This window comes from Aulostomus chinensis, chromosome 20 (genome assembly GCF_037954235.1).
Source record: "Aulostomus chinensis isolate RoL2024-O1b breed Wild chromosome 20, RoL_Achi_v1.0, whole genome shotgun sequence".
Lineage (NCBI taxonomy): Eukaryota > Metazoa > Chordata > Actinopteri > Syngnathiformes > Aulostomidae > Aulostomus > Aulostomus chinensis.
Window position 1 is genome coordinate 24,336,886 of NC_141339.1, and position 24,418 is coordinate 24,361,303.

At 48.8% G+C, this 24,418-nt stretch overlaps 3 protein-coding genes across 11 annotated transcripts; 1 reads left to right on the forward strand and 2 right to left on the reverse strand.

Annotated features, from left to right (window-relative positions):
* Positions 1-16: 16 nt before the first annotated feature.
* Positions 17-3,887, reverse strand: batf3 (basic leucine zipper transcription factor, ATF-like 3). Its single transcript, XM_086189418.1, has 3 exons — positions 3,207-3,887; positions 2,499-2,543; positions 17-2,148 (listed from the first exon to the last, which is right to left on the reverse strand). Exons 1-3 carry the CDS (start codon positions 3,231-3,233, stop codon positions 1,996-1,998), a joined length of 225 nt encoding a protein of 74 aa, XP_086045544.1. The 5' UTR covers positions 3,234-3,887; the 3' UTR covers positions 17-1,995.
* A 113-nt stretch (positions 3,888-4,000) lies between these two features.
* Positions 4,001-7,637, reverse strand: nsl1 (NSL1 component of MIS12 kinetochore complex). 9 transcript variants are annotated; one of them, XM_086189410.1, is made up of 6 exons: positions 7,344-7,637; positions 6,243-6,315; positions 5,996-6,144; positions 5,608-5,662; positions 5,426-5,496; positions 4,001-5,347 (listed from the first exon to the last, which is right to left on the reverse strand). In XM_086189410.1, the coding sequence occupies exons 1-6, from the start codon at positions 7,530-7,532 to the stop codon at positions 5,099-5,101; spliced, it is 786 nt and encodes a 261-aa protein (XP_086045536.1). In that variant the 5' UTR covers positions 7,533-7,637; the 3' UTR covers positions 4,001-5,098. The 9 variants fall into 9 exon arrangements, with proteins under 9 accessions (XP_086045536.1, XP_086045537.1, XP_086045541.1 ...); XM_086189411.1 differs by having other exon boundaries at positions 4,003-5,347; positions 5,435-5,496; positions 5,996-6,147; positions 7,344-7,634; XM_086189415.1 differs by having other exon boundaries at positions 4,003-5,347; positions 6,014-6,144; positions 7,344-7,633.
* A 4,597-nt stretch (positions 7,638-12,234) lies between these two features.
* flvcr1 (FLVCR choline and heme transporter 1) lies at positions 12,235-24,284 on the forward strand. The gene is made up of 10 exons (XM_086189393.1): positions 12,235-13,172; positions 13,871-14,015; positions 14,459-14,599; positions 15,137-15,204; positions 17,462-17,565; positions 17,864-17,974; positions 18,814-18,919; positions 19,726-19,837; positions 20,170-20,237; positions 21,755-24,284. Exons 1-10 carry the CDS (start codon positions 12,492-12,494, stop codon positions 21,851-21,853), a joined length of 1,635 nt encoding a protein of 544 aa, XP_086045519.1. The 5' UTR covers positions 12,235-12,491; the 3' UTR covers positions 21,854-24,284.
* Positions 24,285-24,418: the final 134 nt, after the last annotated feature.

The following is a 24,418-nucleotide window of genomic DNA, read 5'->3' on the forward strand; positions in this document are numbered from 1 at the left end:
ATTCAATGTACCCAGAGCCGGCTTCTGCAGCCAAGGATCAGACCGCCATGGTCTCTGCTCTCAGCTGCCACCCATCTCACAAAGCACCGACCCCTTTGTCCCCACCCATTGGAGGGGGCACCCTCATTTCTCTTTGGGCTGTGCCCGGCCGGGCCCCATGGGTGCAGGCCACGCCACCAAGCCCTCGTCACTGAGCCCCACCCCCAGGCCTGGTTCCAGAAGGGGGCCCCAGTGACCTGCGTGCGAGGGAAAAGTCAGTCCAGCTTTGTTGATCGTCATTGGGGTCTTTGTCTGGTCCCTCCTCTAGGACCCGTGTGTCTTGGGTGACCCTACCAGGGGCATAAAAACCCCAGACAACTTTGCTCCTAGGATGATTGGGACACGCAAACTCCTCCACCTCGATAAGCAGGCAGCTCAAGGAGGAGCCAGCGGTCAGACAAAGAGTACACGTCAAAATGTATCTTTCCTTTCAAGTACTCACAAAGAAGTTTTTTCCTCTCCCTCATCACTTCTTTGTGAAGAGCCAGCCATGTATATTTAGCTTGACGCTAATAGACTGATGAGATAACAAGGTACATCAGGGGTTACGTACAGACCACAGAAGTGTTTCAAAAGCATCTTGGAGGAAAAAAGTTTACTGGGTTGCGTGAGTTTCTTCACATATATTTGAGAGGACATCTTTGACACCTCTGGGAAACTTTTGTGGACGGAGAGCTTGAGCCAGACACCGAAGGAGTTTCTGTCTGGAGTTTTGTGAAAATGGGTGCAAGATTGTAAAAATCTTTAAATGAACCCAATAAAGAAGGCCAATAAAAAACAACAACAAGCTAACCTACAGGATTCCAAATAAATGCAGTAATGCTGTTACTCTTCATCTCCCAAATCATCTGTTTACATTTAGCTATCGTCTCCAGACCAGAGGATAGGGCTCCTCGTCTAGGGAGCTCAGGTCCAGGCTAGTTAGCTTAGCACAATGGCTGGTTGTGGGTGGGAAGTGTTAGCATCAGCTAGCTCAGGTCCAGGCTAGTTAGCTTAGCACAATGGCTGGTTGTGGGTGGGAAGTGTTAGCATCAGCTAGCTCAGGTCCAGGCTAGCTAGCTTAGCCCAATGGCTGGTAGTGGGTGGGAAGTGTTAGCATCAGCTAGCTCAAGTCCAGGATACTGGTTAGCTTAGCCCAATGGCTGGTAGTGGGTGGGAAGTGTTAGCATCAGCTAGCTCAGGTCCAGGATGCTGGTGTGTCCAGCAGGAATCCTCCTCCTCCTCATCATCAGTAGCAGCAGTCACTCTTCTAGTCCTCAACAAACCTTTGGTTCTGTTGACCCAAGTTCCAGTGGAGCTTTGGAGGTGCTGCGTCAAATCACTGCTCCCAGTCAGGAAAGTAGTTCCAGCTACGTGTCTGATTCTACCACTACAACGTCTCCTCATGTTAAACTGGTGTTCATCACCAAGGTTACACACAACCCTCCTGGTATTAATGCAGGCAGAGAGGGAGCTACGCTAACACTTCCCACCCACTAGCAGTCACTGTGCTAAGCTAACTAGCCTGGGTCTCAGCTCCCTAGAGAAGGGGCTCTGTCTACTTGTCTGTCTCTGGAGGTGGTGGATAATAAGAGTTTTAAATCAGAATCATCTAACAACAGAAATAAAATCAGGTTTGATCCTTCACTGTCTGGCTCAGCTCTCATGAAAGTGTACACAACCCTCATGATGTTAGAGCAGGCAACGCTGCAGCAATGCTAACACATCCCACCTACTGCCATTCATTGTGCTAAGCTAACTAGTGCTTGGAATTTCCCCAGAAGTATCATCATCCTTAAAGTTCTTCTGACAGGCTGCTCCTGTCAGACCCTGTCTGGGTGAAATGTCCCTAGTGCAGCTCAGCAGCTCCCAGGGTGAACAGCACCCTCCAGTGGTTCCCTGCTTCATCACACACGGCTCATTGGAAAGTTGCTGGGGCAAAAACACGCTCATGTTGCTGAGCTTTAGCCACCAGGCTCAGACGGTGCAGGCCGCCAGGTTGTCCGCCGCCAGGTGAATGAGATGAGGACAGGTGGAGGAGGAGGCGGAGCAGTGCATGATGGGACAGAAGGACTCATGGAGGAGGAGCGCTTCAGTCAGCTGACGCTGCTCCTCAAGCAGAGAATCCACCTGCAGGCGAGAGATTCGTTCTGTTAATGAGCTGAAAATACACTTCGTCTGTTTGCTATTTATTTGATTTGACTTTTCAATACTGAATTCCTTTTTAGGCTCGACATCATTTTTTAACCTCGCTGACTCGATGTTCTCAGTGTTCTCTCATCACGTCAAAGAAACAGAGGAAAGTGCTGGTTTTCCATGCCATGAACGAAATCCACAGATCTCTGATCAGAGTGCAGCTCCCAGGCAGAAGAGAACCTAAATATGCCTGAGTGACGTGAATCAGCCGCGTCCTCGGAGCCGACAGGAACCTTCCAGACCGCTCATGTTTGTGAGTTTGTGTGCGTGTTTATTGACGGTACCTCTCGCCTCAGCTTCCTGTTCCTCTGCTCCAGCAACTCACAGGCCTGGAAGGAGAAATCCACTGAGTCGAGAAGACAGAGAACGAATGTTTCACAGTTAACACACAGAAAAACTCTAGAAATACTGCGTCCGGGAACGCCTCTCTGGCGTGTGCCTCACAGTGACCTTTGACCTCGTGCATCTTTTCAGATCAGCCTCCTGCCTCAGTGAACGTTAAAGCCAATCTTGAAGACATTTCCTTGAGGTACTCATGCGACACGCCTCCAGCCTCCAGGCAGAAACACTTTCTGTGACTGACGTTTCCGTTCTGGTTAGCAGGTGTGGACCAGTGATGCTCCTCCAGGACGAGGCTTCACCAAATCCACCCGCCGGATTTAACGAGTTGCTACTGGCAACGAACGCTACTTCATCACCAGATAAACTGATAATCTGCTGAACTCCAGCCTACTGTGTCGCGCCTGGACGCCCGATAACACGAACATGAGTTAAATCAAGTCAAGGTAGTTTATTCCAAATTTACACTCCTATCTGTTCCAACATTTGTGAATAGTTACTGAACACAATGAACACACACGCGGCCACGGAGACGACCTGATGCTGCATCATGAAGACCAACTGAGGATTAGCAGCTTCGTGGGGTCGCAATATGAGTGAACCTGAACTGGAGGAAGAGGTGACAGGAAGTTCTGCCCCTCTCTCACCCCCACCTGGTGCAGCAGGTCGGCTCTCTGCATTTGTCTCCTCCGGCTCTTTTCAGCTGCAACTCTGTTCTTCTCTCTCCTCTTCAGTTTTTGGCCTTCTTCCTCTGAACCCTGACACACACACACACACACACACACACACACACACACACACACACAGAGTCCAGCTTGTATTCAAACATGGTTTGATTGATCACTGTCCTGCCCCCGTACGGTGCAGGTGAGGCAGTTCCTCCCACGGCTGGGACGGTTCAGGCTATGACATCAAGGTGGATGATGATGAGTCATGAGCGCTTCCAGCACTCATTAAACCAGCAACGCCGTGATGTCACAGTGACCTTTGTGCAGCAAAATCTTTTCAGCTCATCTTTGAGTCCTCCAAATTTGGAGAAATTCCTTCAGGAGGCTCCAGACATCACGGTGAGGAGAACAGGACGTCCGTAGACGTGCCACCTGACACCGTCCCGGCGCCGGTCCACGGGGGAAGAAAACGCTGACGTGTTTTAAAGTTGGAGTCAAGCCTTCAGGCAGCAGCCAAGTGGTGTCATGGACTACGTTTCCCCAGCTTGTGGTAACGCGAGCCAATATTAAAACCTCAGCTCCCAGACGAGGTGGACTGTTAAATGACAGCCAATTAAAAACCTGCATAGTTGTTGTGTCTCAGAGGCTTAAGTTCCTCCCCCTCCTCGGCTTTCAGCGGCTGTCTCGTCTTTGAGGAGACTCTCTTCTCTTAAACACGTGACAAACACACCCACGTGGAGAGGATAAAGACAAACAAAAACCCTGAGAATTTCATCAAGTGGTTTTTATTTGTTCTCTTTTCACATGAAATTCCTTCCATGAGGCGACAGCAGCTGCAGCCTCACGGGGCTTCTCCTCCATCCACGTCGCCTCTGGCGCTCCTGAACATTTCTCCGCAAAAAATGAAGTCCACTTAACGCGGAACTACAAAGTTTAATCAATCATCAACATCTTGAAGTATTTAACCATGAAACACACGAGACTTCGTCAGTCTCAACTGAACCGGCAAATTTCCACGACTTCTCCAGCGTTTTCTGGCTTAATGTACTTTTAAAAATCGATTCCAGGCCTGATGGTTTCATCCCGAGAAGAGGAGAAGACAAGGTGGCGGCGGGATCAGGCTTACCAACCTCACGTCCGTGCAGAGAATCTGACATCACAGAGATGAAGGACGCTTCCCGCCAGGAGGTCGGCGTGCTGGGAACTGAAGAGTCCTCCTGGCCGCGTGGCGCCGGTTCAGAAAACACAGCAGTTTCACTTCAGCTTTCAATTCTGATGCTGATTTAGGAGAAACAGGAGGGTCGTTCACAGAAGTCAGCTGACCTCTGGGCGGCGGGCGAGGTTCGCCGAGACCGAGACTTCAGAGTGAGACATCCAATACGATGAGTGTAGTGTGTCAGCAACACCTATACACACATTCGTGGGGCGGAGCCAGCAATCTCCACACATGACATCATTTTAGCGACTGAAGGAAAACGGAGGCCTTCGCCATTAAAGCAGTGAAGTGAGACGGAGACCCTCTGCTCCGGCTCCTCGGGAGGCGCTCGCTGCTGCACTCGTTCAGCCCGTCCACGACCCTCGACCCTGCTGCCCTCCGACCCGCTGCGGGTTCACGAGGCGCCGTCTGACCCTGCGTCTTCAAACCTAGATGTGCTTTCATGGTCTCATACTGACGGTCTCTACAGGGGGGCCCAGACCGCAGGTCACGTGTGTTCTTCACTAACATGTATGACACATATGACACACGGATGCGTCGAACAGGTTTCAGGGGAACTTCTAAACTTTATGACTTTTGTTTATAAAATGTTTCCTGCTTTGCCTTTGAAGAAGAAGAAGTCAGAGAGCTGGCATGTGGGGAAATATTAAAAGCAGGAAGGTCACTGTTGCTCGCCCTCTCTCTCTCCCGCCGGGCTGTCTGGTTTCTTGGCGAGGGGCACGTAGCCATCTGCGGCGGCCGCCTCCTCTACGGCTCTTTTGATTGGCTGCCTGTTCCTCCTCATGGTTGGCGGAGCATCTGATTGGTTGCTGCCCAACACTTCTCTGTGGATCTCTAGTGAGGCGGAGCTTGGCGTCATGTTGAGGACCTCACGGAGGCCTTCGGCTTGCTTCTGCAGCGTGGCAATCGACTGCAGACAAAAACAACACACAGGTCAAAAACAAGGTGTGTGTGTGTGTGTGTGTGTGTGCGCGCGCACGTGCGTTACCTTTATGACCTGGACAGCCTGTTTGACCAGCCCTGGAGCAGCAGCTGACAAATCCTTCATGACGCTCTCTGCTGAATCAAACACAATCACTCAACTAAACCACGAATCTGAAGACCAAACCCTCTGGATCATAAGAGCCATGATACAGAGAAACCATGGGTCCAGGAATTGTGGGTAATCACCTTGCCGGCGGTCCCTGATCACCTCCTGAGGTTCGACTGTCGGCTCATGAAGCCCCTGATCAACAGACACAACAGACGTCAATGAACCTCCTTCGTGAAAGGTTGTCACTCACGCACACCTGGGATGTTTTTAACCCTCAGAAGATTGCTGGCTTTTACTAGCGCCTCCTACTGTCTCCCTCTGGTAACTGACACTCAGAGAGACCTGAGATTTTAGCTCCCTTCTGACAGGCTTCCTGCCTACAAGACAATATTGAGGGCTAAAAACATCCTTGAGTGTGTCAGACGTCTCTGGAGGACAGCCAGTGACAGCAGTTATGGAAGCTGACTTGTCATCGACAGCACACTCCTGGCACGTTTCGAATAACTGATATCATGTGTGACGGACCTCACTCACGACCCCCACCATGAGTTTGCGTTCCGTTTTGAGGGCGTGGACCACATGGGGCAGGATCTGTCTGGGGTAGGTGCGGCGCCTCCTGGTGGTCTCCACGATGGTGTCGTCCAGTAGGCTCTCCAAATCAACCGCCTCGTCCTCTGCTGAGAGGGGGGACAGACATAGGAACCAAATACAGCGCTCCGTGTGGACAAACCCTGTCATGATGTCAGGAAGCTGTGAACAGGTTTTCCCTCACCTTCAGCATCGGAAGCCTCGTCCCACGTCTGTCCGCTCACCAACACGTTGTCCTGGACGCCAGCCTCGAAGTTCTGCACACACGAGAGCACAAGTGACGACCACTGAGAACTGCGCTGACCTGCATATTCATTGATCCAGCAATCATTGATTGGTTTTTTGGTCAATTAAAAGTCAGAAAACAGCTCTGACCCCTGACAGGGATAAAATAAATGTTGCTGTTTATTTTCAACTGGAATATTCCAGTGAACGCAGTGGTCACCTTCACATCTGCTGTTCGCTGGATTAGATTCAGAAAAACTGAAGTACATAGTTCTTTGGAAACGACCCGACAGGCTTCACTGTCCATGTGGATCCGGCAGTGGTTCTGAGGCGTAGCTACGTCTCACACATCCAGAACCCTGAGAGGACCGCGGTGATCTGGAGAGCGTCCAGCACGCCTGCCATTGCCGATCACCTTACCACCAATCACTGCACTCACAACTACTCCGTTCAGAACAAAATAACTTCACCTCCAGATTCACAGGAATGAGCTTTTATAATGCCACGGATTATAATCTAAATGCACGTATAAAAATCAAATGTATAAACTCTAAATGAATCTTTACTTTCTGAAGAAATGTCCTAAACTGCAGGTTTAGAGCCACCTAGTGGACAAACAATTACTTACTGTTACTAATGTCTGCATGAAGTTACGTTATCAGTCCGATGTACTTTGATTTCAGTGAGTATTTATTTCAGCCTCCACTGCCTCAAGAACTGAACAGTAGTTTAGTACTGCGATAATGAGCGATCAAACTTTGCATTTCAACACAGGTTCACTGACAGGCAGTGTTCGTGGCTGGAACAAGTAACCTGAAACCATCTGGGAAAATCAACAAATCTTTTAATACTAAAATTACAGTCTTTAACTTGGTGTGCGACGGATGGCAGCGAGGCAAACATTATTTACGGGATTTCCTGAATGGAGTCTGGTGCGTCATTCACGTTCACAAGTCGAACAGCTCCGCTCGCTTGCAGAGCTCCAAACAAGATCTGACAGGTCGAACCGTTTATTGACGCCGAGTCGACAGAAGAAGAATCGGTAGGGAGTCCAACCCACCGCCAGCAGCTCCTGGATTAAAACCCGTTTCGTGTCCTCCGCGATCTCCGGTTGTCCGTCCAGAACTTTGACCAGCACTCCTTTATATTTGCTTATCTGCTCAATCACTTCCTTCTTAGACGTAACTTGAACTCTGTATTCTTGATTTGTTTCATCAACGCTCTCGTTTTGTTTTTCTACAAACGCCATCTTTACCGCCAAATCTGCTTATATGCAGTAACCGGAAGTGATTGGCTTCCCGGTCCAACTTCAAGGGTTCCTCCCAGGAACAGCGCATGGAAGAAGAGTTCCGGGCCGTTTGGCTGTCGAGCTCCGAACGTTGATGTCGGATTTGTTTGTGTGCTCCTAAACTCGTGGTATTTAGTTTTACAGTTGATTATGTTACTTGCTGAACCGCTAATCTTCCAGCCTTTGAGATGTCTTTCGTTAAACTTTATTGTGAACGAGTAAAAAATAATACTTCAACATAAATCAGAATTGGACATTTTAATGTTGTAAAAAGGGCGATATAGGAAGAAAATAATGAATAATTTGGAATATATGAAATTAAATTACAGAACAGTGGAAACAAAGCCCTGATAGGGGAACCCATGATGAAACTGAGAATGTTTAAATAATAGTTTTAAATGAAATGAGCTACTTAGTGAACTCTGGCACACTTAAGTTGACGTAGACACAGAAATGTTGATTAATGTGCACTGTCCCTGCTACATACATGAACAAATATAGATCTTGAAGGTATGTAAAGATATTTTTTGGTCTGTATGTTTAAAGCTGTAGAATGAGCTGTGTCATTTCATGTGTAGACGTATGTCTCTGTTTGCGTGTGAATAAAACAGTACGTTAACATCAAGAATAACAAGCGTTGAGTGACAGCTCCTCTCAACTGGACATCAGTGTATTTATTATTCAGTGTTTCAGCAGAATTGTTTTCCCACACTCGTCTACGCCTGGTGGCTTCAGGTTTCAGCTCCAGGCCGGAGGGGCGCCGAGGTGCAGCAGCGTGCAGCCACAGCTGGATGTTGGATTATTTCCATGTGACTGATGCAGAGTAACTTTACCCAGGTGACTTAGCAGCGTCTCAGGGGAGGAGCCATGTGAGGCTACACACACGTGGAATGAAACCAGTGTATCAGTTTTGTTTTTCAGGTGTCAGAATGATACCTCAGCCAAAAATGTGTGTTTTGCTGCAAGTACTCACTAATAGGTGATGTTTTTGGACAGTGTTGCTGTTGTCTCTGTTAGCTTGAAGCTAAATACACGTGGCTGGCTCTTCCTGCATTCTAGAGTCATGAAGAAGGGATGCAGGAGGGTAAAAACATCCAGGTGAGCTCGACTCCTATTAGTGAGTACTTGAAAGGTGAAACACAATTTTTGAATGAAGTATCTGTCAACACCACAGTTCATTTAGGTGACGAGCAGTGCGACAGAATCCAGCCAAGATTGTCTCCATCAGACAGGATTTCTATTAGAGGCTTCGTTTGGTTTGAAGGTTACACAGACAGATGCGCCACATTAACACACATCAGTGCACACACACACGTACACAGTGGTCATTCCTAACACTGCCAAACTGTCACATGACACTTTCAGCCAATCAGAGCTGTTGCAGGAAGCCGCCTCAGGTGTCAGCAGTCACAATTCAAATGTTTTCTCAGGCAGAAATACTTCATTAATTCATTAAATGTTAAGTTGTGTGTGGATTTGGTCGTAGAGCTTCAAAACAGAGCGAGGAGGCTGTAAATACAGGGAATTTCCTGTTTCTCTTCATGAGCCTGAAAACAGTCATAAAAACTCCAGCTTCCATTGTCATGCCTCACCGCAGTCGTCAGAATCCACCGTCTCATTTGGCTGCAGTGGTGCAAACGACCAAGTTTGTCTTGTTGTGAATCTTTGGTGTGAAACCACTGACCTTCAAATCCTCCGTCCCCCCAGCGACCTCATTGTTCGCCAGCCTCCATTGCTGCTCAGTCTTCTGGAGCCGGCTCACTCAGGAATGTGGGCGTCCGGCGGCGCTGAGTCAACTGTCCCCACTTCTGCTGTCATAGTCCTGCTTTGTGAGGATCAGGGTGGAAGTCCAGCAGGCGGATGGCGACTGGCTGTGCTCACTGGCGCTGTGTTCGGGCTCTGGCAGACTTAAACTGGACTTGAGGCCTACTGGTTCATATTTTCATGGAGCTGGAGATGAAAACCAAAGATCTGCTTGATTCTCATTTTATCAAAATGATTTTAATCAGTATTGAACTCAACTGAGTAACTCAACTGGGCTTCAAGGACTGAAACCTCATTTTTCAGTAGCTGCGCTCATTCTCTGCTCCGTGGACTTTCATTGTACCGGCCCGTATCTGAGAGCATGAGGACAGCACCTGATTTATCCACCAGGTGTGAATGAGTAACAAGAGATAAGGTTTACCACCACCAGCTACGGCTCACAGGCGTCTGAGAAAAACACAGAAATACAAAAAACCCAACAACACACATTTGTACTCTGGAGCACCATATATTTTTACATACATTCCAGCCCAGACACTGGAGTAAATACATATCTAATCTGTGACATCTTTGCAGTACTACAACATCCATAAATGTTTGTGTGTTAAAAGTTCAATGCAGACAGAGCGCGTTGAGTCTTGTGAGGTGGTCGGCACCTACACCAGGTGGGAATTCGCTGCAGGAAACAAAAAAGCTGCGTTAGAAACACGAGCCAAAAGAAGTACAAAGTTCAAGTACAAGAAAATACAAACCGTAGTTACTAAAGAACAGAAGACAACTTATGGCATTCATCTGTGATACTGACTAATTAGTTGATTTGTTGTTGTATTGTAGCAAACATTCAACATTGTACCCGGAGTTCCTCAGGGAAGCGCTCTAGGACCACTTCTTTCTCCACTTCCTGCTCCCTCTTTGCTTGAACTTGCTGTCATTTATCATCTGAATCTGCTGACTGCTTCAAAAACTTACTGCTGTATTCAAAGACGTTCAGACATTTGATAATTAAACTCCAACTAAAGTCTCTTAGACCCAAACTAGTTAACTAGCGCAATGAACAACGGTAACATTCAGAAGACAAAATTATTTATCTGCAGTCACATTAGCAGAGAGCTAACAGGAAGTAGCCCGTTCTGTTGGTGTAAGTCTGCTCATGCAGCATTGGAGAGACTCAGCTGCCAGCAGTCAGCTTGATGGGGAAGGTGAGAATTTGTTTGGCACATTTCCTCTGACACCAACAAAAGAGGCGGGCCTACGAGCAGGATTATTTTATGACATCACAAATCAGCAGAACCGAGTGCGGCCCGCTTCTCATGAGCCCTAAACCTTGAATCTAAAAGTTGTGGTGAGTGTCTGCTACTTACAGCTGTCTTCATAGTGCCTCCTCTCTGGAAGGCTGAGGGGGGGCAGCCGTTCGCTGCAGGCCGCCCTGCGCTGCGGTCCGGCGGTCAGAGCGGTGAGGAGGACCACGCTGCTCCGCAGGTGAGCCTGGTAATGTCTCCTCTCAGGTCTCTCCCAGGACTGCTGGGGGCTCGTTTCCACCTGACACCATGTCTCCCTCCGCAGGTTCACTTTCCCGAGACTCTGGTCTTTGGATCCAGACATTGTTTGTGCTGGGATGCTCTTCCCTCTGCAGCGTCCCAAGTGTAGCTACAAACAGTGCCAGTGTTTCCATGGCAACGTGGAATCTGAGACCTTGCGGCTGCGTCCCGGATCCTGTTCACTCTTCTCCCACCGGATTAACAGAACAGACGTTAAGAGATTCCTGAGTCAAAGTCATAATAATCTCCAATAATCAGTTTGAACCGGCCGAATCCCCCTGTTCATCCCCACCGGGCCGTGAACAGAACCTGCCTCGCTAAACAAACTCCACGCTGTGTTCAAGAAGACCTGAAACAGGCGATTGAGCAGGAATCAGGAAAGGGAACAAATCATTTGGGTGACTTTTGTTTCATTGCTGGTCACCAGAGGGAACGCACGTCTGGGAACGTCTGCATTAGCATCACGCTTCAGAAGCCAGAACGCCGTCTGGTTCTCTAGAACCTGAGGAAGATCGCCAGTTGAAGGTAAAAATGGGATTTATAAGCACACCAGCACAAAAGAACTCAAACAGACAGAAACGGTGCAACACGTCAGAGCCCCTGACAGGATCTCACCATCAAACCAGACCCTAAGGTCAAGATTCAGAGCGCCAACAGACAAGGAAAGACAAGGTTTGATTCACGACGCTGTCTGTCTGGGCTCTTGAGTCCAACTTCACTACACCATCAGCGTCAGTGAGCGGCAGGGCCTGCGAAACAAATCCCTCTCTAATTTGATATCGTTTGGATTAAACTGCTTCAAATTACTGTGGGCTTAGAAACCCCAACAGAAACTCCGTCCCCATCTCTCCACCTGGGACCGCGCAGGCCGCAGCGTCAGGAGCTGATTAGGGTTAGAGCCGGTGACCACGTGATCATCTGAGCCTGACAGGAAGCTGATGACACGTGCTGCCTAATTTACAGACAGTTTAAAAAAAACATCATGAAAGAAGTCTGAGACCTGATAAACCGTTAATTAACCCCCCCCCTCTCTCTCTCTCTCTCTCTCTCCACACACATTCACCGTAGCTGTCGCTCTAATTCTGTCACTCCTCTCAGAGGACAACTCAGTTATTTTAGTTTATTAAAATTCGCTAACAGGAGCTCCCGCCCGTCCACACATTGTTTACTTCCTTCTGTCTCTCCTCTCTTATTCCAGGTTTTTATTCATCTCCTACGTCACGTCTTGTCGTGGACCATATTTCGTAGTAAGGCGGTCGCGAGGCGCCGGCGATGCTCTGCGGGGTTCGTGACGTCACGGCACCTGATTACCGTTCACGTGCTACTCCGGGCTCGCGCTGCTTCGCCATTGGCTCGTCGGCATCGGAAGGCGCACTCGCGTGTGTGTGTGTGTGTGTGTGTGTGTGTGTGTGTGTGTGTGTCAACCGTCAGCAGAACAAAAGAGATTCAACGGGAAGGAAGACACACGCGAGCCGGCGGAGGAGCGGCGTGCAGGTCGGTGGGAGCGGCGCACCGGGGCGGCGGCAGGCTCGGACCGGGATCAGGACCAGGATCAGTCTGAGCGTTTCAACACCGTGGAGCTCGGTGTGGTTACGTCACGCTGTTGCCGCGGACGTTTATGTCCCGGCCGGGTCCCATCATCGGCGAGCAACCAGGGAGCATCATGGTAGCCGGGGAGCTCGTGCAGGAGCATCTGCGCGCGGATCCCGGCGGCGCACCTGACGACATCACGGTCGTCAGGAAGAGTCCCGAACCGGAACCAGAGCCGGAGCCGGAGAAGCGGGAGCTGCTGGATGAGACTGCAGCGATGCTGCCGAACGGAGAAGCACCGGCGGAGGAGGAGGAGGGGAAGCCGCCGGAGACCAGGCTGTATCGGCGCCGGTTCGTGGTTCTGGCAGTGTTCAGTTTGTACTCCCTGGTCAACGCCTTCCAGTGGATCCAGTACAGCATCATCACGAACGTGTTCGCGCGCTACTACCGGGCGACCAACGAGCAGATCAACTGGCTCTCCATCGTCTACATGCTCGCCTACGTGCCGCTCATCTTCCCCGCCACCTGGCTGCTAGACCGGAGGGGTCTGCGGCTCACCGCCCTGCTGGGCGCCGGGCTCAACTGCGCAGGCGCGTGGCTCAAGTGCTGCAGCGTGAGACCCGAGCTGTTCGCCGTCACGGTCACCGCGCAGGTCATCTGCTCCGTGGCGCAGGTCTTCATCCTCGGCCTCCCGTCCCGCATCGCCTCGGTGTGGTTCGGACCCCGAGAGGTTTCCACCGCCTGCGCCACCGCGGTGCTGGGCAACCAGGTGATGAGGAGGAGGCGTGGGGGGTGGTAGAGGCAGAAGAGGAGAGGACTCCGGGACCTCTGACGTCATCGTGGTGTCAGCGGGGCTCTGCTGATGTCGTGATGAACTTTATCCTGGAATAACAAGTTTAGACGGTTTATTGTCATTGTGTTCGCGTTAATCGCCTTGATGATTGTGATGGCGATGGTGGGCGGAGACCTGGCCTGAGCTAAACTGGTCCTATAGTGACGTCAGCCGTTAAACCATTGGCGTGAACCCCGCGTGTTCATCATAGACCCGCGGGACTCGTTCCTGCGCTGAGCTGAGGTCACGCGCCCCCTGCTGGCCACCAGGACAAAACGTTCTGGTTCTTCTGCCTCCCGTTTCAAACGCGAGTTATCGTTGTCTTCCTAATTTGTCTGGCCAATGGTCCCCACGGTCCGGAGAGTTGCATTATGGGTAATGAAGGCACCTTGGCGAGGGAGGGAGGCAGCCCTACAGAGATGAGAGGAGCTGAGCTTACTGTCTTTAGAGGAGCCAGCAGAACTTCAGGACAGGCCTGCACATTCCTGCACGTGTAGAAGTAACAAGAGAGACCGAATACAGCGATAAAGTAGAGAGAAAAACAAGGAGTATCCAGAGCAGGATTCAGGAGGCAATGAATGCAGTATTATACGGAGTAGAACTTGAAGTAAACGGTGTTGTGTGTCTGTGTGTAGTTGGGGACGGCCATCGGGTTCCTGCTGCCTCCAGTTCTGGTTCCAAACACACCCAACGACATGAAGCTGACGGGTCACAACATCAGCATCATGTTCTACGGCACCGCCGCCATCTCCACGGGCCTCTTCATTCTCACAGCTACAGGTATGCTCCACACACAAGCACACACACACACACACTGGTGTGTGTTTCAAAGGAAGAATCCAATGGAACAAGATGTACTGAATTAATTTTGGAGGTCAAAGGTCACGGTGGCATAAACAGAACAGTTCCATGTGACTGTGGAACAGTGGAATCTTACCTTCAGCAGACTCTCCATCTCTAGGGAACAATAGGAGGTTAACCATGTGACGCTGAAAGCCAAACTCCTGCCAGTTCCTGCGAAGGAATCATATGACCTCACTAGGCGCGTTAGCATGTTGTTTGACACGGTTTACTTCATTTCCTAGATTCACGCGTGACCTTTGAACCTCTGAGGATCCTGTAGTTTCTGAATTCTGAATGAAGAGTAAACCTTGACACTTGACACTCGCAAAAATGTCAGCGAGTTTAGTCCTGATGTTTGTTTGTTTGTTTGTGTTATTCAGTGATTAAGGACCGCCCTCCCCTCCCCCCCAGTCAGGCCCAGGCCGTCCTCCTGGACTCTCCCTTGCAGGACTACTCCTACAGACAGTCCATCCTCAACCTCATGAAGAATAAAGCCTTCGTCTTGCTGCTCATCAGCTACGGTTCGCACCACAAACCACCAGGCCCTTTCTCGTTCAGTGGGTGTGTTTACATGTACGGTTGCTATGGTTTCAGCTCCATCATTCCATCTACAGTATGTGGACAACTCTTGTTGTCCCAGGACCCATGAAATGGTCTAGTATGTCCTCCTGCAGACCAGTAGGTGGCCGGTTGCACTCAGCCTCCCCTCAGGTTCCACGGCCTCAGTGGTGTTGTGGCTGTGGACCCTCAGGCTCGCGTTCAAACGGCTCCTGAAGCTGAGACAGCATGACGTGTCTCCGCGTCCTGGGATGCCTCGGCACCGTAGTTCCACCCGCCGTCATGATGCCACCCTTTCGCACTTGTGCAATGCCACGATGAGAAACGGGGCTTAGTCTGACTCCAGTCGGGCCGAAATGTTTATCTTAGAAGTCCCGTTTTAGCGGGTCCACCATCATGTAAACGTGCTGACTGACTCTCATTTTCTGTCTTGCGTCAGTGATTGTGGACGTGTGAACTGAAGTCTGTGAAATTCTTTGGGGTTTTTTGTTCCACCACAGGAATTTTGACAGGCTCCTTCTACTCCGTCTCCACACTTCTCAACCAGATGATCATGGACTGTTACAAGGTAAATCCAGTGAAACGGTGAGAGGTCAGGATCCTGCTCTTTGTCACCTGGGTTGCAGCTGGGATCTCTGAGTACAGGACAAAGGAACAACTTTTGGTGAAAGTCTCCAATTGTCCATCGTCTCCAGAGCCAGACAAGAAGACACAGACCCAGGCTAGTTAGCTTAGCTCAATGGCTGGTTGTGTGTTGGAAGTGTTAGCATCAGCTAGCTCAGGTCCAGGCTAGTTAGGGTAGCCCAATGGCTGGTAGTGGGTGGGAAGTGTTAGCATCAGCTAGCTCAGGTCCAGGCTAGTTAGCTTAGCTCAATGGCTGGTAGTGGGTTGGAAGTGTTAGCATCAGCTAGCTCAGGTCCAGGCTAGTTAGCTTAGCCCAATGTCTGGTAGTGGGTGGAAGTGTTAGCATCAGCTAGCTCAGGTCCAGGCTAGTTAGCTTAGCCCAATGGCTGGTAGTGGGTGGGAGTGTTAGCATCAGCTAGCTCAGGTCCAGGATGCTGGTGTGTCCAGCAGGAATCCTCCTCCTCCTCCTCCTCATCAGTAGCAGCAGTCGCTCTTCTAGTCCTCAACAAACCTTTGGTTCTGTTGACCCAAGTTCCAATGGAGCTTTGGAGGTGCTGCGTCAAATCACTGCTCCCAGTCAGGAAAGTAGTTCCGGCTACGTGTCTGATTCTACCACTACAACGTCTCCTCATGTTAAACTGGTATTCATCACCAAGGTTACACACAACCCTCCTGATAGTAATGCAGGCAGAGACGGAGCTACGCTAACACTTCCCACCCACTACCAGTCACTGTGCTGAGCTAACTAGCCTGGGTCTCAGCTCCCTAGAGGAGGGGCTCTGTCTCCTGGTCTGGTTCTGGAGATTATTGACTGTAAGAGACTCTCACTAAAAGCTGTTTTGTTCTTTAAGATCAACAGTGGAGTTCTTGTTTGGTTCAAGAGCCCATCAGTCGAGGCTAATTGACCTGAAATCCATAACAGCTTCAAGAAACGTCTGTTCTCTGTTGTTTCTGCAGCCGTTGTCTGGATTCAGGCAAAGCTTGTTTGTGAGTGAAAAGATGCGTCCCTCCTGCTCTACAACCTCTGGTGGTGGTCCTGTTTTAGATTTGCATGGCAAAATGGTGGAGATCCCACAACGCTTGAAAGAAAAGTGTTGGCGTCATGTGGCGTTGCAGCAGTCTGAGCTCTGATGTGTGTTTGTAGTGTTTGACTAAACGCCGCTCTCAGGTAACTGCTGATCTTTGTTTACACAATCACACATAAAAGGTCAGCGGCATAACAGGAAAAACCTGCTCATCTGCTTTTCATCACTCCAAGGACACGTCCAGGTAGTTCGTTTGCATTGCCAGTCAAACTGTTGGTGGGTCCCTGACCATCCAGCTGGATTAAGGAGACCTGGATTATACCAGACGGTGAACTGGAGAGATTGTCAAAGGGTGTTTCTGGACAGTTCTACTGTTGTTAGCAGTCAGTCTCCTTTAGCTTCAAGCTTTAGCTTCAAGCTTTAGCTTCAAGCTTTAGCTTCAAGCTTTAGCTTCAAGCTTTAGCTTCAAGCTTTAGCTTCAAGCTTTAGCTTCAAGCTTTAGCTTCAAGCTTTAGCTTCAAGCTTTAGCTTCAAGCTTTAGCTTCAAGCTTTAGCTTCAAGCTTTAGCTTCAAGCTTTAGCTTCAAGCTTTAGCTTCAAGCTTTAGCTTCAAGCTTTAGCTTCAAGCTTTAGCTTCAAGCTAACGATACGTGGCTGGATCTTTCTGTATTGTGGAGTCACAAAGAGGTGATGCAGGAGGGAAAAACTTCATAGTGAATTCAAGAAATCCAGTGGTGACTCAGTTGTTAGCAAGGACGTTTGGGTGAAGTGTCATTTTCAGCCCGAGGGCCGGCCCAGAGCAGCAGGAGCCGGCCCACTGGGATGGAAGAGGACGAGAGGGAACAGAGGAACCTCTGACGACTCTGAGGCGTCAGTGTTTGTCTGCGGCTCAGAGTTCATTAGCCACATTCACGCATTCCTGCTGCCCACTGCGCGCGCACACACACACACACACACACACAAGTGCGTGTGCGCTCAGCCTTGAATGAACTTATAAAACTTTGGTTTGCAGCTGAACTGTCAGATGATTCGCATCTCTCTGATCCTCCAAATGCTCAGATCATGTGACGGTGTTGTCGTCTATCTGTACATCTGTGTCATGTGACGAGGTCAAAGGAGCGGTGAGTCACGAGTCAACAGGTTTTTGTTCCCTCTGACGTGCTCGTCCTGTTCTCAGGACCAGGAGTTGAATGCCGGTAGGATCGGGTTGACTCTTGTGGTCGCCGGGATGGTCGGCTCCATCCTCTGTGGGCTGTGGCTGGACCACACCAAGACATACAAGTAGGCCTCTCTCTCTCTCTCTCTCTCTCTCTCTCTCTCTCTCTCTCTCTCTCTCTCTCTCTCTCTCTCTCTCTCTCTCTCTCTCTCTCTCTCTCTCTCTCTCTCTCTCTCTCTCTCTCTCTCTCTCTCTCTCTCTCTCTCTCTCTCTCTCTCTCTCTCTCTCTCTCTCTCTCTCTCTCTCTCTCTCTCTCTCTCTCTCTCTCTCTCTCTCTCTCTCACACTCACACTCACACTCACACACACACAGCATAACATGGCTCGTTCTTGGCAGAGTTGTGTAAGTGTGATTCTCTGCCAGGATGACCACGCTGACGGTGTACGGCCTGTCGTTCCTGGGCATGGTGGTCTTCAGCTTCACTCTGGACCTCAGCAACATCTACCTGGTCTTCTTCACTGCTGGAGTCCTGGGGTACGACCCACCTGATACCCTAAGTATACAACCCTGTATCAGCTGTCGACCCGATAGGGCCCCGCCCCCTGGTTGGACTCACACGAGCTTCCAGTGGAGTGAGCTTAGACAAGAATATTTTGTGGGTTTTTTTGCCTCCGGAGAGCAGGAATCCACCAGGAAAGAGGAGAGGAGTACTGCTCCTGCTGTAGTACTATTACTACTACTACTACTACTACTATTACTACTACTACTCTTCATGCACTTTTGATGCAAGTTTTGGGCGAGAAAGGGGCAGTCCTTGCTTGGATGCAGTTTTAAGATATTTGAAAATCGCGTAATTTTGTACTGGATGTTTCTCGTTTTGTGTACGGAGAAGCAATGAAGTCACAAATCGATAAATAATAGTTGAATGATATGTGAAAGTTAAATAGAAATAATACACTGGTGATGAAAGGCCTTTTATTCATGCATTTAAACACGTTTATTTAAATGCATTGTCATATTTAGAGAATCTGGCGTTGGGACCGCCCACCTCATTAGCATGCGAACAGAGGACAAACTCAAATGGATTTTGGTAGAAATGTGGAACTCGTCTGGATTTGATCCTGATTCACATTTACTTCTAACGCAAAGACAAGGAAATCTGAACAGCACCACAAATAAATGAAATTCAGAAATAAATGAAAAAATAAAAGTGAAAATTACACTGTTCACAAAAGGTCATGTCCTTAATTTGAATATTTGTGTCTAAAATACTAAAAGGAATGTATTTTTTATTCATGTGTTGAAATATTTGTTCTGCACTGCGTTTCACGTTCCTGCTCAGTGAGTGGTCTCGCTCTGCCTCCCGTGTTCAGGTTCTTCATGACGGGTTACCTGCCTCTGGGGTTTGAGTTTGGCGTGGAGATCACCTACCCGGAGTCTGAAGGAACCTCATCAGGACTCCTCAACGCTTTCGCTCAGGTACCATGGAAGAATATTTCTAGTAGAACCCCAGGGCTGGCACCGGCCCACGGACCATCCCCAGTCCCTAACCTTCTCACTGGGAAACAAACGTCCCCTAAAATCAATAAAAGACCGAGTTGTGTTCATGGACCTTCAAGGGAATCACAACCATCAGTCTGTATTGCTGTTATGCTCCAGTCCAACAGAGGGCAGCATCGTCTTAATCAGCCTCAGCTGCCAGGGGACAGGGAGGCACTTCCTGCCAGGTCAAAAGTGGCGTGTTTGTCACATCCACTTATCCACATCCAGATATAACGGTTACATAAAACGCAACGCCTGTCAAAGAGTTAGGAACTTCTACTTCTGAAGAATGTTAAGAGCCAGATGTTATTATTGAAAAGTGTCAAATATTAAAATGTCCTGAAAAGAAAACTTAAAATATAATAAACCACAAAAACGTTGTCGACGTTCCTGTGTGAAGAAACACAGATGTAAACGTTAGCTTGAGCTACTGAGCTCATGTTGGGAGTAACTACAGTGATGCGTTACAGCTCTCGTGTTCGCCGTTCTGACATCATGCAGGGTTCATAGATTCATGTCACGTGTTTCCTCTGGTCACGGAAGATCCTGGCTTTCCAGGTTAGATGTGACCTGCAGAATTCCGTCTCCATCTTAAAAGACAGGAAAATATTGGAATACTATATAGTTTCCTTTTGTTACTACACTGCTGGAATCTTTGCATTTACATACGACCTTCTGTGTGTGTGTGTGTGTGTGTGCGTGTGTGCGTGTGTGTGTGTGTGCGTGTGTGTGTGTGCACGCAGATATTTGGGATCATTTTCACCCTAATTCAGGGTAAACTGACCACAGACTTCAATCCACTGGCAGGAAACCTCTTCCTCTGCGCCTGGATCTTTGTGGGAGTACTGCTTACTGGTACGGTGTGTGTGTGTGTGTGTGTGTGTGTGTTCTTGTACCTGCTACATAGTGAGGACTAGAACACGTATTTAACCAACAGAGTGAGGACGTTTTTGGAAAGTGAGGACGTTTTAGCAGGTCCTCACGTCTTCATACATCTGTGTGAAGGTCAAGACTTGGTTTTAGGGTCAAGGTTAGAATCAGGTTCAGGTTAGGTTCAGGGTCAAGGTTAGGGTCAGGCAGTCAGTTGAGATGGTTAGGGGGAGGGGCTAAGGAATGTATTACATCACTGAAAGTCCTCACAAAGATAGAAGCATTTTTAAAACAAATATTATGTTTGTATGTTTCAGCCTTAATTAAGTCCGAACTGAAAAGACACAATGTAAACATCAGCGCTGAAAACAACAACCTGCAAGCAGTAAGTACACACACACACACACACACTCAGATTGTTGCTGTTACTGGGCCACTGCTTCAGGCTTGGGTATGTTCAGAAGGGTTCTCATTCGTTCTGGTCTCCAGTCCAGGTGTAGGTGGATCCCTGATCCTCCAGCTGGATCAAGGAGACCTGGATTCTACCAGAGGTTTCTGGACAGTTCAGCTGCTGTTAGCATCAGGCTCTGTTAGCTTCAAGCTAAATATCATGGCTGCTTCTTCCTGCATCCTGGAGTCACTGAGAAGTGATGGAGGAGGCAGAAACCCCTCAGAGAGCTGAGGACTCCTGGTGGAGGACTTGGAAGCTGAAATCCAGTTTCAGGGTGAAGAATCACTGTCATGGTTGACCTCCCTGCAGTCGTACTGTTCACGCATGTTTTTGTTGCTGTGTTAATTATCACGTGGCCTCCCCTCCGCCCAGACAGAAGTCCTTCAGGACGTTAAAGTGGATCTCATCTTAGGTCTTGTAGCTCTCTGACGTTGAGATCCACTTCTAAAGAAAAGACAAAGAGGCTTTTGATACCCAGAACAACTGAAAGAATTCAATGAACTCAGCAGTCGTTGCTCAAACAAAAGTCCTCTCATTTATACAACGGTTAGATTAAAAAAACAAAACTTCCTGCAGGCTGTGGCGTGGACAGAACGCTCACAGATATGAGATTACAAGCCCATGACCTTTGGACCTGTCTTCTGCTTTCCATTTGTCACTCCTGACTCGTGACCTTTAGAAAGGTCATCACGTCTGAGTGGATTTGTTGGGCGCATTCCTGCAACCAGGTATCTCATCAAGTGACCTTCTGGCAGGACACATTCTTGAGCCTCCCGCTGGTCACATGGCCTCCATAGTTTCTCCTCCACTGTCAGTTTGGACATTTGGTCCCTTTGTTTCGGTCCTGGCACCGTTGGTCCCCTCGTCCATGGACAGGCATATAAAATCCAGCTGGCTCTCTTTGAGTTCTTCTGCCATGCTGTTAAATCAGGTGCTGCTCTCCTCAGTCAGCCTGCTGACACTCCCTCATCCGATAGTCCGACCGCCGCTTCAAACCTGGAACTAGCTCGTTGGCACCATCTAGTGGTGGGATCAAGAAAGACCCTATTTCACAAGGAGTGGTATGCAAGTAGGAGCGTGACTGTCACCTCAAAGATGCCGTGTCTGTGGAGCACCTGGAGGGGACATCCACTGGGATGAAAGTAGTGACTGAAAAGGTTTTGGCGGTCAAAGGTCAAGGTCAGTGTTGGCGAACAAAATGTTTCCTAGGGAGAATTCCTTTCAACTGGCCACAAACGTCCTCTGGGACTCCGGAACTCAAACGGAGGCACAGAATAAAATACAGCGCTGCAAATCAGCGTTGCAGGTCCGTGATCTTGGTTGCGTAACAGCCTGTGAGCGCGATGGAAGCAGAGCGTGTCTGATTCAGCCGTTCCTGCTCTGGAGCACATGAACATGGGGTCATTGTTCCCTCGCTGTCCTCTAAATGTCTCCCTCTCTCTTCCTCCAAGCTTCCAACCGAGTGTCCCGGGGATTTCCCCTCCGAGAAGATGACCAATGGAGTCACGCCGGGAGCCTTGCTCAGCTTGTCCCAAGAAACCTCTCTGTAGCCCCGCTCAGAGACCTCTGGGGCCAAAGGTCACCGGCTGCCCTGCAGGCAAGGACCTGAAGGGACACTCCGTTTTTTCATTACCAAGAACGACATGAATGTGTGTGAAGCTGCGGGCTCTTGAGGCGTGCCAGGTTCAATCAAGCACAGTCACTGTCTGCGCTGGATTCTGGCGGGGTGGCCCACTAACCCCCATCACAGAACCAGGACACGCTGAAGTCCAGGGACGGGGTTGGAGGAGGGCTCTCTCAGTGCGGTCATCAAAGTGAGGACCTGGAGGGTTCGCCGGGGTCCTCAGCAAAATAGCAAACCCTTTCTCTTTAAAGTGCTTGTTGGAGGCCCGAGACAGCAGCGCTGATCAGACCTGGCGAGGGCGTGTGTCAGGAGGCTCAGAGGCTGTGGCGAGCAGCGTCGTCCACACTGACAGACTGGCTGCTAATACACACTTTTAAAAGTCCAAATTCAAACACTTGACACATTTAGAATTCTTTACTAATGGATAGAAAAAAATCATACTTAAGTAACTAAAGAGCAAACTAGACTTGCCAGATAATGTTGTACGTCGCTTTGGACAAAAGCGTCTGCTAAATGAAATTGTAGAATAATAAAACGTCGTCAAAAAAATTATATTTAGAAGTTTGTGTTACCGACTTTTTGAGGTTCAAATCAATGGCGTCGTGTCAGATTTGGCTTGACAAGCAGAAGTGGCTCCAGATGTGTGTGGGGGCGGGGTCACTGTGAGGTCCAACGCCACGCCTGTCCTCCAGAGGCTCTCCTGCTGTCGTTGGCTCAGACGCGGCGTGTAGCACAGCTCCGACATTTCCTGAGTTTACTTGAATCACCTTTTGACTGCAGTTGTAAAAGTAAAGTAAAATATGCAGCTTGTTTAAGTCTCAGGAGGTCGACACGGACGTCGTCCTCCTCTACGCTCACATGAAGGCAGAGAAGCTTCAAGAAGAACTGAGAGAGTCTCAGCTTTTCTTCTGCAACCGACGAGCAGGTCCATCCATCAACGAGAGGTGCGAGCGACTCATGGGTTCTGGCTTCTCCCACCTCTTTTCCCGCCATGAAGGGGCGAACGAGTCATCGCAGCAGGAGGCTGTCAATCAAACACTGTCACTATGAAAGTGATGTCATTGTCAAAGTTGTTACTATTCATACACTGACTTTTTGTAAAATGCTGACATCACAGGAGGTTGTAGTGCCGCACACACACACGGCTGCCATCTTAGACATCTACTGGCTAACAGCTAGCACCTGATGTTTGACCTGCTATTAAGTTACACAACAAGGTCAGGCTAACAGGTAGCCTGAGCGGTTAGCCAGCGCTCTCAGGCGCTGTCCGCTTGTTCTGTATGGACCTACAACATCTCTGACTCTGTTCCCAAGAACGAATGAGTTAACGTGTTGCAAATACTGGGAAACTTTCTAGTAATAAAACTGTTTTGCCTCCCATATGTTCCAGGTGACTATGGACTCATGTCACCTGTATTTGCTGTTGCCAGACTCAGCCTAGCGTGTTTTGTCCAAGTGCAGTTTGTAGTTGGCGGGCTGGTGCACAATAACAGACACGCACAACCTTCGCTTTTGTAGTTCAATGTCTGATATCCAATGTGTTTGTAAAGCTGCCGTCTGTCCGTCATCCCGCTGGCAGCATTGGTGGCGGCGATGTGACGGACGAGGGAAGCACAAGTGTTCCAGTCTCAGAGGCTCATGTTTTCATGTTTATTTCATCTCGACTAGAAGAAATGTTTGTAACATTCATCTGTTGTAACCTGCTTTTTTAATGCCTTCCGTAGGAGGAGTCACTGTCAGTGTCACTGAACCTCAAAACCCCTGCAATTCTGAGAAAGAGCAGTTTCAACACTTTATTACATTTGATTTCTTGAAATTTCACACTTTGATGTGGAATTTTGCTCTAAAAATATAGAACAACAATCCTGATTTTTATAACATGACGGTATGTTTTATCACTGTTGGAAGTTTTGTTTTTACAGGTTTGTGACATCTCAAGCTTACAGAGAATCATTCTATGACATGTTTGTCGCTGTAACGTGCTTCTGCCAGACTGTACAGCCGACGAGCGACATGACATCCCTAAGACACAATAAACGGACTTTTCAGTCTTTTCTAGAACTGTAGTATGCCTGGTTTCTCCCAAGTTCTTTTACTGATCAACCTCAGTGAATAAATCACTAGCTAGCAACAATCACTAGCTAGCTACAGTCAGCAGCTAGCAGCAATCCCTAGCTAGCTACAGTCAGCAGCTAGCAACAATCCCTAGCTAGCTACAGTCAGCAGCTAGCAACAATCCCTAGCTAGCTACAGTCAGCAGCTAGCGGTGCAGGTGCTTCTGTCTTGGCTGTAATGTAACAATCATTTGAATTTATGTTTGTGAGTAATAAAAAATGTTAGGCGACTGGTCAACTGTTATTTGACTTTCATTTCCCTCCTTGAATGTTATACTTTAACTCAATGAATATGAATTTAATTTTGGTAATAAAGGGAACATTTTTCTTTCCATAACTGTTTTTTTTTATGCTTCTTGAATGGTCGTCCTATGTTG

Bases quoted from the DNA above. Each gene is read 5' to 3' on its own strand.
- batf3 (XM_086189418.1), bottom strand. From the start codon at position 3,233: ATGCAGAGAGCCGACCTGCTGCACCAG. The intron at 2,544-3,206 runs GTGGGGGTGAGA...TTCTCCTTCCAG, and splicing joins GAGCCGACCTGCTGCACCAG to GCCTGTGAGTTGCTGGAGCA. The intron at 2,149-2,498 runs GTACCGTCAATA...TCTCGCCTGCAG, and splicing joins ACAGGAAGCTGAGGCGAGAG to GTGGATTCTCTGCTTGAGGA.
- nsl1 (XM_086189407.1), bottom strand. From the start codon at position 7,532: ATGGCGTTTGTAGAAAAACAAAACGAGAGCGTTGATGAAACAAATCAA. The intron at 6,148-6,242 runs GTGAGGGAAAAC...CCCCCCTCTCAG, and splicing joins CGAGGCTTCCGATGCTGAAG to CAGAGGACGAGGCGGTTGAT. The intron at 5,348-5,425 runs GTAACGCACGTG...TTTTGTCTGCAG, and splicing joins AGGCTGTCCAGGTCATAAAG to TCGATTGCCACGCTGCAGAA.
- flvcr1 (XM_086189393.1), top strand. From the start codon at position 12,492: ATGTCCCGGCCGGGTCCCATCATCGGCGAGCAACCAGGGAGCATCATG. The intron at 13,173-13,870 runs GTGATGAGGAGG...GTCTGTGTGTAG, and splicing joins CCGCGGTGCTGGGCAACCAG to TTGGGGACGGCCATCGGGTT. The intron at 14,600-15,136 runs GTTCGCACCACA...GTTCCACCACAG, and splicing joins CTTGCTGCTCATCAGCTACG to GAATTTTGACAGGCTCCTTC.